Source organism: Hyperolius riggenbachi, chromosome 3, assembly GCF_040937935.1.
Source record: "Hyperolius riggenbachi isolate aHypRig1 chromosome 3, aHypRig1.pri, whole genome shotgun sequence".
Classification (NCBI taxonomy): domain Eukaryota; kingdom Metazoa; phylum Chordata; class Amphibia; order Anura; family Hyperoliidae; genus Hyperolius; species Hyperolius riggenbachi.
In genome coordinates, this window is record NC_090648.1 from 171,492,600 (window position 1) to 171,505,758 (window position 13,159).

The 13,159-nt window shown below is 45.6% G+C and overlaps 1 protein-coding gene across 3 annotated transcripts in view; it reads right to left on the reverse strand.

Moving 5' to 3' along the window:
• The window catches only part of FES (FES proto-oncogene, tyrosine kinase), a 251,416-nt gene that overhangs the window by 117,785 nt on the left and 120,472 nt on the right, over nt 1-13,159 (reverse strand). For all 3 annotated transcript variants that reach the window (XM_068275262.1, XM_068275263.1, XM_068275264.1), the window contains one exon: nt 3,522-3,618. In XM_068275262.1, the coding sequence (XP_068131363.1) occupies nt 3,522-3,618 (97 nt within the window). The remainder of the gene's footprint in view (nt 1-3,521; nt 3,619-13,159) is intronic.

The window sequence follows — 13,159 nt, forward strand, 5'->3', positions numbered from 1 at the left end:
TCAAAAGGGAAAACAGATTTTTTTCAAGCATAAATACATGTCATTAAGATGCCTTAATTCACACAGACCATTATAGCTGAACTTGTGAACTAAGAATTTACGATACCTCTGTGTCAGTTCAACTTCCAGGTCTGTGAGCAGGTGTTAAACAAGGATCCTTATCTTAGCTTACAACCTCTAACCAGTGGCGGACACGAGGGCCCCTGAAGTTCCGTTTTCTTCAGGGGCCCATTAAGTATTTTTTTTTTTTTTATTATTTTATTCCCCGGGGGGCCCCCTGATTCCTATCCTCCCTCCCTCCCTCCCTCACCTCGGGGGGCCCCCCTCCCGATATGCGCGGCGGGAGAGCGAGCGAGCGAGCGGCAAATGCAGGAAGTCTTCAGGGCTCTCCAGGCATCCGCTAGAGGCCCAGCCGCTTAGTCTCCAATATGTCTCCAGTTGGAGACATATTGGAGACTCAGCGGCTGGGCCTCTAGCGGATGCCTGGAGAGCCCTGAAGACTTCCTGCATTTGCCGCTCGCTCTCCCGCCGCGCATATCGGGAGGGGGCCCCCCGAGGTGAGGAAGGAAGGGAGGGAGGGAGGATAGGAGTCGGGCCCCCCACCCGGATAGCTACCCACCCGGCTACCTAACCACCTACCCACCCGGCTACCTACCTACCCACCCACCAGGCTTCCTACCTACCCACCCGACTACCTAACCACCCACCAGGCTTCCTACCTACCTACCCACCCGGCTACCTACCCACCCACCAGGCTTCCTACCTAACCACCCACCCAACTACCTAACCACCCACCCGGCTACCTACCCACCCGGCTACCTACCCACCCACCAGGCTTCCTACCTAACCACCCACCCAACTACCTAACCACCCACCCGGCTACCTACCCACCCGGCTACCTACCCACCCGGCTACCTACCTACCTACCCACCCGGCTACCTACCTACCTAACCACCCACCCGGCTACCTACCTAACCACCCACCCGGCTACCTACCTAACCACCCACCCGGCTACCTACCTAACCACCCACCCGGCTACCTACCGGGCTAGTTACCAACCCACCCACCAGGCTACCTACCCACCCACCCGGCTACCCACCCACCCACCAGGCTACCTACCTACCTACCCACCCGGCTACCTACCTAACCACCCACCCGGCTACCTACCGGGCTAGTTACCAACCCACCCACCAGGCTACCTACCCACCCACCAGGCTACCTACCTACCCACCCACCCGGCTACCTACCCACCCACCAGGCTTCCTACCTACCCACCCGGCTACCTACCTACCCACCCGGCTACCTACCCACCCACCAGGCTTCCTACCTACACACCCGGCTACCTACCTAACCACCCACCCGGCTACCTACCTACCCACCCACCCGGCTACCCACCCACCAGGCTTCCTACCTACCTACCCACCCGGCTACCTACCTAACCACCCACCCGGCTACCTACCTAACCACCCACCCGGCTACCTACCGGGCTAGTTACCAACCCACCCACCAGGCTACCTACCCACCCACCAGGCTACCCACCCACCCACCAGGCTACCTACCTAACCACCCACCCGGCTACCTACCTAACCACCCACCCGGCTACCTACCGGGCTAGTTACCAACCCACCCACCAGGCTACCTACCTACCCACCCACCAGGCTACCTACCTAACCACCCACCCGGCTACCTACCGGGCTAGTTACCAACCCACCCACCAGGCTACCTACCCACCCACCAGGCTACCCACCCACCCACCCACCAGGCTACCTACCTAACCACCCACCCGGCTACCTACCTAACCACCCACCCGGCTACCTACCTAACCACCCACCCGGCTACCTACCGGGCTAGTTACCAACCCACCCACCAGGCTACCTACCTACCCACCCACCAGGCTACCTACCTAACCACCCACCCGGCTACCTACCGGGCTAGTTACCAACCCACCCACCAGGCTACCTACCTACCTACCGGGCTAGTTACCCACCCACCCACCAGGCTACCTACCCACCCACCCACCCACCCACTCACCCACCCACTAGGCTACCTATCCACCCAACCACCCATGGGATCTGCGCGCCGGATGGAGGCTGGGACAGGAGGTCTGCTGCTGCAGGTGAGTAAATGTTTTTGTTTTATTTATATTAGCAGGTGTATGTTCTGGGCAGGTCTGCCACATGATTGCATGTATTTTCTGGGCATATTTGCCGACATGATTGCACGTATTTTCTGGGCATATCTGCCGACTTGTTTGCACGTATTTTCTGGGCATATCTGCCGACTTGATTGCATGTATTTTCTGGGCATATCTGCCGACTTGTTTGCACGTATTTTCTGGGCATATCTGCCGACTTGATTGCATGTATTTTCTGGGCATATCTGCCGACTTGATTGCACGTATTTTCTGGGCATATCTGCCGACATGATTGCACGTATTTTCTAGGCATATCTGCCGCCATGATTGCACGTATTTTCTGGGCATATATGTGTATTTTCTTGAGAAAACCTGCACAATTATGTGAATTTTCTGGGGAAAGGGTCACCAAAACTTGGGCCCACTGTCTTTGCGTTGCACTTTTCAAGGGAACCTGAGGTGAAAATAATATTGAGGCTGACATATTTCTCTCCTTTTAAGCAATACCAGTTGCCTGGCTGCCGTGCTGGTCCTCTGCCTCTTATTCTTTCAACCATAGACCCTGAACAAGCATGCAGCAGGTCAGGGGTTTCTGACAATATTGTCAGAACTGAGAAGATTAGCTGCATGCTTGTTGCTGGTGTAATTCAGTTTATTACTGCAGCCAAACAGATCAGCAGGGCCGCCAGGCAACTAGTATTGTTTAAAAGGAAATAAACCCTCACCCCGGGTTCGCTTTAAGTTACAGTTAGCTCCGCCCTCATCCGGTCATTGCCACGCCCATACACGCGCCGCAGGTCATAGGGGGCCCACAATTACAATTTTGCACAGGGGCCCACTGCTGGCTGTGTCCGCCACTGCCTCTAACCCCAGGTCGATGGTCTGTGTGAATGTAAGCATCTTAATGACATGTATTTATGCTTGAAAAAAAATCTGTTTTCCCTTTTGATGTTGCATGTATATAAGCTGTCTGTACCACCAGTTTGCAAACTAACAGGATATAAGCCAGACGAAGGCTGCAAGGCCGAAAGCTTGCTTAATTTTATTCATTTTTAGTTAGCCAATAAATGGTATCATCCTGGTTTAAAACTTCTTAGTTTAAATCAACCTGTCAAATAGCTGTTTGGTATTTGAATTAAAAAGAATTAAATGCAATTGTAAAATATGTACAAAATAAAGGAAGGACAAAAGAGGTAGGTGTAGATCAATCAATATTATTATTAATTACTAGATTATAATTATTATGGTCGGTAGTTAAATACATTTCTATTTGTGAAATGGTCAGTGTCAGGAAGAAAGCCATATAGGAACAACTGACTAAATACTCAAAAAAAAATCAACTAAAAACCTAACTATAATATGTATAACAACAATGCATTTGACTTACCTTTACTGGCTTCCTGGTACTTTCTTTTGGCTTGTAACGTGTCTTTTACTTTAGTGCGATACTGGGCCTTCAGATTTTCTATCTCCTGTTGTGTGGTCTGTTGTATAGCAATAAAACAAGCTTAGACATTAAACAAGATTAGACATTTTTTTTACAAAGCATTTTCACATAGTTCACAGCTTTTAGTGTGAATGGACATTTATGCTACATACACATACCATGGGATGCGAAAGTTTGAACAACCTTGTTAATTTTCATAATTTTCCTGTATAAATCGTTGGTTGTTCATGATAAAAAATGTCAGTTAAATATATCATATAGGAGACACACACAGTGATATCTGAGAAGTGAAATTAAGTTTATTGGATTTACAGAAAGTGCACAATAATTGTTTAAACAAAATTAGGCAGGTGCACAAATTTGGGTACTGTTGTCATTATTGATTCCAAAACCTTTGGAACTAATTATTGGTACTCAAATTGGCTTGGTAAGCTCAGTGACTCCTGACCTACATACACACGTGAATACAATTGTGAGAAAGAGTATTTAAAGGGGTCAATTGTAAGTTTCCCCCCTCTTTTAATTTTCTCTGAAGAGTAGCAACACGGGGGTCTCAAAACAACTCTCAAATGACGTGAAGACAAAGACTGTTCACCATCATGGTTTAGGGTAAGCATACAGAAAGCTGTCTCAGAGATTTCAGCTGTCTGTTTCCACAGTTAGGAACATATTGAGGAAGTAGAAGACCAAGAAAAATCCCGGATAAACAGAAGTGACAAATGGTGAGAACAGTCAGAGTCAATCTACAGACCAGCACCAAAGACCTACAACATCATCTTGCTGCAGATGAAGTCACTGTGCATCGTTCAACCATTCGGCGCACTTTACACAGGGAGATGCTGCATGCAAGTGGAAGCCTTTTCTCTGCCCACAGCCGCTTGAAGTATGCTAAAACACATTTGGACAAGCTAACTTCATTTTAGAATACGGTGCTGTGGACTAACAAAACTAAAATTGAGTTATCTGGACATAACAAGGGGAGTTATGCATGGAGGAAAAATAACACAGCATCCCAAAAAAACACCTGCTACCTACAGTAAGATATTGTGGTGGATCCATCATGCTGTGGGGCTGTGTGGCCAGTGCAGGGACTGGGAACCTCACTTCTCAAGTATCACTGTGCGAGTCTCCTTTATGATATATTTAACTGACAATTTTTATCTTAACAACCAACGATTTATACAGGAAAAAGTTGCCCAAACTTTCTCATCCCACTGTATATTTCACTGTCAACTGGATGTAAAAAAAAAGATCTGACCATCACCTTGTTCCCCCAAAAAGATCACCATGAGAGCACACTTGTCAGGTTTTGTCAGACATTAGATTTATTTTTTTATGAAGATGGCAGGAAAAAGGGAAAGAAGCATAACAATCATGGCTGTAATGGTGGTGGTGGGGGGTTCTGGGGTGCAGATGAGGGGGGACCCATACCTTGACTCCTATACTGGCGGTACCTATAGCTGGCTACCTATACTGGGGCACCTATAGCAGGCTGTCTATACCCGGGGCATCTATAGCCAGCTACCAATATTGGTGGCACTTATAACAAGCTACTTTCCTATTTCTGTTTTTTTGTCCGAGGGGTGGGTGGGGTGGGGGTTGGAGTGGAGGACGAGGGGCCCCATCCAAAGTTTTGCAGGGGGCCCAGTGATTTCAAGTTACACCCCTGGCTACTGCCAGAAATGTAGAGGATGTGACCGCACTGGGCTCATTGGTGCTATGTGTGCTTTGAACTAATTCCCCTGCTTACATCTCTCTTACACTCAGGCTGTCCTTGCAAGGCAGGTTTTGCCACTTTGTGTGATATAGGAGCTGGGTTGCGGGAAGATAAAATCTACACTGGAGTACACGGCTCCAGCAACCACATCACTGACTGTTGCCCCAAGCAATGTCAGCCAAAAGCATTGGAAAAGGCCTATGTAAACACATGATCATTACTGCAGTTCCATTTCTGACCATTTTGGTTCCAAAGGCAAGGCAACTTTTGTCCCCTTTCCCTATATTGTGAATAGGAAGTTCATAGCATACATTCTTCACTTTTTACACACCATTAACAAATCGATTGGTTATATCCAGAGATGCTGAGTGGAGTTCACGGGTGTGTGCACTTCAGGAGAAATATCCCCTGACTTGCTGGTGCCACTCCTCAGACAGATACACCACTCCTGTCTGCTACTGAAGTTACAAATAAATGAGGTGGCACACCAATGGCTTTGCTATTAAACCTTGCGGACAGAAGCACATCATGGGCTTGATTCACAAAAGAGTGCTAACTGTTAGCACGGCCTTTTTCGCGCGAATTTTCGCATTGCGCGCGATCGCGAATTTTCGCGCGAAACGATAAAGTTTTCGCGCGCAAACGCGAATTTTCTCGCGAAAACGATATTGATTTCGTGGTAAAATTCGCATTTGCGCGCGAAAACTTCATCGTTTCGCGCGAAAATTTGCAATCGCGCGCAATGCGAAAATTCGCGCGAAAACGGCCGTGCTAACAGTTAGCACTCTTTTGTGAATCAAGCCCCATATGTTGCAGACCACCTAGTCCTTCCGCTGGTGTACCAGAAATTATGTTTCTTAAAATATGTCTATAAAGGATACACAAATTATTACCAAATCAGATACAACTCACTATGCCAAACTCACATAACAAACTACTCTTCCTATAACTTTTATGACTGGCTTCGCGTGTGACCACTTTATAAAATAAATTATATTAGTCATCATATATATTATAAGTCATAATAGCGCTCTAATTGGAGCAGCCTTGCAGCACTGGGCCCCCGGTTTAAATCCCAGCCAGGTCAACAGCTGCAAGAAGTTTGTATGTTCTCCCCGTGTCTGTGTGGGTTTCCTGTGGGTACTCCGGTTACCTCCCTCAGCCCAAAAACATACAGATAAGTTAACTGGCTTCCACCTAAAAAGAATTGGCCCTAGACTATGATACATACACGACACAATACATACATACATAGACATAAGACTTTGGTAGGGATTAGATTGTGAGCACCTCTGAGGGACAGTTAAGTGACAAGACAATATACTCTGTACAGCGCTGAGGAAGATGTCGGCGCTATATAAATACTAAAAAATAATAATAATAATAATAATAATATTGTCCTGTAAATTCAGGACAGTTGCAACAATCAATATAGACCAAACCTAAATGCTCATACAAATGTGTAACTTTTCTGCATGACCAACCCAACGAAATGAAAGTCCTCACGACCAAGCGATTGCAGGACATTCACAAAATGGCTGCACTCAAGATAGGTTACCAACTGCAGTATCAGCCAAACAGTCTTGTGAGTTGAATTGCGTGTTGGATCGGGCAGACCGCCTGTTATCAGCCGCTTGTCTAGTCATTTGTCACAAGTTCACATGCACAACTATCGTCCAACAGACCAAGTTTGGATGATAGTTGAGCAGAAAAGTTGAATGTGTGTACGAGCCTAGGGCTGGATCACACGGGCGTCTTCCCCCGCGTTTACCGCTGGTGTTCAGGACTCAGCGTTAAACGCTTCCAGTCATGTAGTTCCAGGCTTTTACCGTCGTTCAGATCCCAATTTTCCCTGGCATTTTCGGCGACCTTGGATGCTACATGTAGCGTCCTGGGACGGTTAACCGTCTCAACTAATGTCCCGCCGTGGGGATGAAAACTCTGTCCGCAACTGAAAGCCGCCTAAAGTTCGAACGCAATGTCGCTGACCGCAACACCCTGCTGAAATCTGGGCAGACGTCCGTGTGAACCAGCTCATAAACCAATGTTCAGATCTCCTTTGTTATGCTAATAAGCAGTGCACATTTAGGTGTTAACATTACCATCTATCCCTTTCTTAATGGAACCAGCAGCTGTGAATAAGTATTCTATAAAGCCTAGTGTGCTAGGAAAAGCAGTAGAGTGCCCCCTTCCTGCAGGTATCACCATAGAAAAATGCCTCAATTGCCTTTGCCTAAAAACAGTCCTGATCTTCTGATTCTATTGTAAACAGCCATGTGAGTATGTGGCATTTGGCAGCATTAACCACTTCCATACGCTGGTCATTTTCACAGTTCAGCGCAGCTCTAATTACTTTGGCAATAACTTTATCAATAATTGTCACAACTAAATGATCTATATGTTGTTTTTTTTCAGGACAAGTTAGGCTTTGTGGCTGGTATTTGTTTTTAGTAAATACCTTATTTTCTATGTATTTTAAAAGGAAAATAAGGAAAAATTTGAAAAGATACACAATGGGACCACCGCCGGCTGACATGCGTAAGCAGCGCACATGCCGCTCTCCGCCGCGGCGGTATCCCCATAGCTTATTACAGTATCCCCCCCTTGAGGAGTGGACTCTGGACACTTTTTACAAGGTTTCTCAGGATGTGACTCATGAAACTTTTGTCTCAACTCCTCAGCATGAAGGCGATGTGCCGGAACCCACGATCTTTCCTACGGTCCATACCCCTTCTAATGGACAAGGTACTGCACCGAATTCCGCACCCACCGAGAATCCAAGATCTGCTCAATCTCAAACTCAGGCTCCCCATCAATCACTACAGGGGGAAGGGGGAGAAGGAATCAATATGCACAGCAGGTTTTAACAAAGACACATGAAACGATCTTACTCCTTTCATACTGGCCGGCAGATTCACCCTATACGTCACATTGTTAAAGTGGACCCAAATTAAAAATACAAAATTTCAGAAATAAAATCTATTTTCTGAATTATAATAATAATTAGCAGCCTTTTTTTCAGCTGCATGATGACAAATATAAAATATTTTACATTTATTGGAGGAACCCCTCCCTACCTTTCATATTGCCGGGACAGAATCCGACAGACTGGTGGAGTAGGAAGTGTCCGGCAAAGTTGGAATTGCTAATGGCTGCCACCTGTATAACCCTAGTTGTGCAAAGAGGAGGGTGAACAGCATGCACTGAAATGCACATAGGCCTGAAGGAGTATTTATTTATCTTTGTATGTGTCAGAGTGGTGCAACTAAATATTTTGAATTAAAAACATTTTTGCTTTGGGTCCGCTTTAACTCTTTCAGATACACGGTATGGGCCTATGAATTTGGGTCCCAACTTGGCCGGGGGTTGTCTCAAAGCAATATGTCGCGTAGAGATCCACACCCTATCACCTGGTTCAAACTGCCATTCCACAGAGCGTTTCTTGTCAGCTTGTTTCTTCTGAACCCCAAACACCCTCTCTAAATTAGCCTTTACCAAACCCCAAACTCTTTTCAAAGACCCCTGCCAATCTTCCAGAGCAGGGAATGGTGAGGCCACCACCGGCAAGGGAGAACATTTTGGTGACCTTCCATTGACCACCTGAAAAAAAGTATATCCAGAGGATGCGTTTCTCAAATTGTTATGCGCGAATTCCGCGAACGGGAGAAATTTTGCCCATTCATGTTGCGAATCCGACACATAACACCGAAGGAACTGCTCTAAAGACTGGTTAACTCTTTCAGTCTGCCCATTCGTTTGTGGATGGTATCCTGATGAAAATGATAGATCCATCCCCAGATGTTGGCAAAATGCCCGCCAGAATTTTGACACGAATTGGACCCCTCTGTCCGACACCACATTCTCCGGAATTCCATGCAAGCAGAAAATAGTGATGTATGAACAGGTCAGCCAATTCCTGAGCAGAGGGGAGACCTTTCAATGGGACAAACTGGGCCATTTGACTAAAACGGTCTATCACGACCCAGATGACAGTCTTACCTTCGGACTGAGGAAGTTCACCGATGAAGTCCATGGATATATGTGTCCATGGCTCTTCAGGTACAGGAAGTGACTGTAAAGTCCCAGCGGGTGCCTGTCTGGAAGGTTTGCTTTTAGCGCAGACGGTGCAGGATCCTTACAAATCCCTACAATCCTGTCCCATAGAAGGCCACCAGACACATCTTGACAGCAATTCTTGTGTCCTAGCTACACCTGGATGACCTGCATTTTTGTGGCAATAAAACAATTGTAGAGTTTGAAGCCGCAAATGCAGAGGCACGAATAATGTTCCCTCAGGTTTTCCCTCTGGGGAATCTTGCTGAAAAGATTCCAGGACGACCATAAGGTTTTCTTGAGTTTCAGTGGCGGCAAGCACAACATTGTCTGGCAAGATGTTTACGGGTTTGGAGGATTGAACAGATTCAGACTCAAAAGACCTGGATAGAGTGTCAGCCTTAACGTTTTTGTTCCCTGGTTTATATGTAATTATAAATCGGAACCTGGAGAAACATAGGGACCATCGAGCCTGTCTCGGATTGAGCCTTTTGGCCCCCTCAATGTACTCCAGGTTCTTATGGTCAGTATACACCTTGATAACGTGTTCAGCCCTCTCCAACCAGTGCCGCCACTTCTCAAAAGCCAACTTAATGGCCAACAACTCCCTGTTCCCAATATAGTAGTTCTTTTCTGCAGGGGAAAACTTGCAAGAAAAGAAAGCGCAGGGGTGCAGTCGGCCCTGATACCCTGAATACTGGGATAAAACTGCTCCTACTCCAATTTCGGTTGCGTCCACTTCCACAATGAATGGACAGCTGACATCCACATGACGGAGAATAGGAGTGGAGCAGAATCATTTTTTCAATAAAGAAAAAGCAGCATGAGCCTCCTTCGACCAATTGTAGGTGTCAGCCACTTTCTTAGTGAGGTCAGTAAGGGGGGACAACACTGAGGAAAAACCTTTAAAGAATTTCCTATAATAATTTGCGAAACCCAGAAATCTCTGAAGTGCCTTCAGCCATGTGACCTAAGGCCATTCCAGCACTGCAGAGACCTTTTCTGGGCCCATGATCAGACATGAGGTAGAAATGATGTACCCAAGAAAGGGTACCTCAGTCACTTCAAAAATACATTTTTCAAGTTTAGCATAGAGACTGTTTTGACGAAGTTTTTGTAGAACAAACCTAACATGGTCTCGATGCTCAGATAAATTTTTCGAGTAAATCAATATATCGTCGAAATAAACTAGAACAAAACGGCCCAACACTTCCCTAAAAATGTAATTAACCAGTTCCTGGAAAATCGCAGGTGAATTACACAACCCGAAGGGCATAACGAGGTACTCGTAGTGCCCATTGGGTGTGTTAAACGCCATCTTCCATTCATCCCCCTTGCGGATGTGAACAAGGTTATATGCCCCCCTTAGGTCCAGTTTGGAAAAAATGCTGGCGTTGGTGATCTGTGAGAATAAATCGTCAATCAAGGGGAGTGGGTAGCGATTTTTCACCGTGATTTTATTTAATTCCCTGTAATCAATACCTGGGTGTAACCCACCATTTTTCTTTTGTACAAAAAAGAATCCTGCCCCTGCAGGGGACTTATGCTGGGAATACACGGTTCGTTTTTGCCTTCGTTTAAACCTTCGTTTCGATTGTGCCTTTTGTCCTTTTCGATCCCGAAATAATCGGTCATACGGTTAATATCACCACCCACGGTTTCGTTTTTTTTTTCGATTCTGATGGTTTCGTTTTTCCAATGATCGAAGGCTGCAAAGAAACGAAACGAAAATCCCTTTTTACAGGGACGGACTAGCATAAACGAATATATAATCGATCTGAACAGCCATCAAGCCTACCAATGGCTCGATTAGATGGATAAAGAGAGATAATATCAAACATGTTCGATCACTAGTCGTTCGTTTTTGGGGTCTATTAATCGAAACTATAATGAGATTATGACTATTTTCACATACGTTTTCAACACTCGATTCGTTTACCGAACGAATCGAAGGTTTAAACGAAGGCAAAAACGAACCGTGTATTCCCAGCATTAGAAGGTTGGATAAAGCCTTTAGCAAGATTCTCCTTAGTATAATCTTTCATGGCGACTTTTCCTGGACCTGTCAGGTTATAAAGATGACCTCTGGGAGGCATAGTACCAGGCCTTAGTTCAATTGGACAATCAAAACTCCGATGTGGAGGAAGTTTATCTGCAGATTTAGGACAGAAAACATCAGAAAAATCTGCAAACTGAGGTGGAACACCCTCTACCTGTATCTTGGTGGCACATACAGCAACTCTCTTGATACAATGATGATGGCAATAAGGAGACCAGCTTAACAATTGGCCAGAGCTCCAGTCGATCTGAGGAGAGTGTTTGCATAGCCAAGGCATACCCAGAATAAAAGTAGAGGTTGCCATTTTCAGGACATAGAATTGCATTTCCATCTTGTGTAACACCCCCACATGACATGAAAGAACAGGAGTTTGAGAGAGGGGCTGTCTAGCCTGTAAAGAGGAGTCATCCTCTGCAGTGACAAAAATGTGTCTATCCAAGGGTATAATAGGAATCCCCCATTTTTGGACAAAATCAAAATCTATAAAATTAGCTGCTGAGCCTGAATCTACAAATGCTTGGGTAGCTAAAACTTGCTCTCCCCAAGTTATAGAACATGGTAGTAATAGTCTTTTATCAGATTGAGGTATAACTGGTTCGCCTAGGGTAGTACCTCTAACTACACCTAGGCGGAGAAGTTTTCCGACTTCTTTGGACAATTTTGTAACAGATGCCCCTTCTCAGCGCAGTACAAGCACAGACCCTCCTCCCTTCTCCTGTTTTTTTTCCAACTCTGGCAGTTTCGAATGACCGATCTGCATCGGTTCATTTAGAGGAGCAGGAGGGGAAACGGAGATTGGAACAGTTTTAGTAGGGACCCTAGACCTACTTTGCTTCTGGTAGCGGATTTGGCGATCAATTTTAACCGCCAAAGAGATCGCTTCATCCACTGTCTTGGGCTCAGGATGACTTATCATCACATCTGACACCGGATCCGATAGACCCGTCAAGAAACAATCCAACAATGCAAATTGTCCCCATCTAGCCGAAACTGCCCACCTCCTAAACTCCGCTTCGTAGGTCTCCACAGTGTTACCCTGCCGGAGAGTTTTTAACTTCCTTTCAGCTGTGATGGCGACATCTGGGTCATCATAAATTATCGCCATGGTTTTAAAAAATTCCTGCACTGATGACAGTGCCTCATGACCCTCTGGCAGACTGTAGGCCCAAGTCTGCGAGTCTCCAGAGAGTAGAGTTTTAGGTGTCAAAAATCTCTTTATTTAGCATAAATAACAACAGGTAGGCAAAAAATTACAAGACCACCTTACAGGACACGTAGGTCCCAGTAAATAAGCATACCAAGTGTCATATAAAACATAAATAATAACAGAGGTTAAATTGAAAGCCAAAAAGAATAACAAAATTATTATTATAGCAGTAGCTAATTAAGGTGATACAGAGTGTGGAATCCAGGGTAAAGGTTCCAGTAGCTGTTGCCTAGGTAATCAGATGGTATTGATAACATTTAGGGTTAAGTAGAAATGCGGTCTCATGTGTATGTGTTTGGGTGCAGCTATTAATAACTATAGAGGGTTATATAAGCTTAAGGAAGTTAGGGTTGTTAGGGTTCCCGAAAGAAAGAGAAGGTAGTTAAAAAGGGTCTAGGTGTGCGAACCAGACCAACCCCTGAAAGTTATCCACGGCAGCCAAGTTTTCTGACTTGTCATCTATCCCTGCATTGATGCGCTCCGAGACCTTGGTTGAATCTATGTTTCTCATAATGTTTTGAAAAGATAAAAGTGGGGACCTC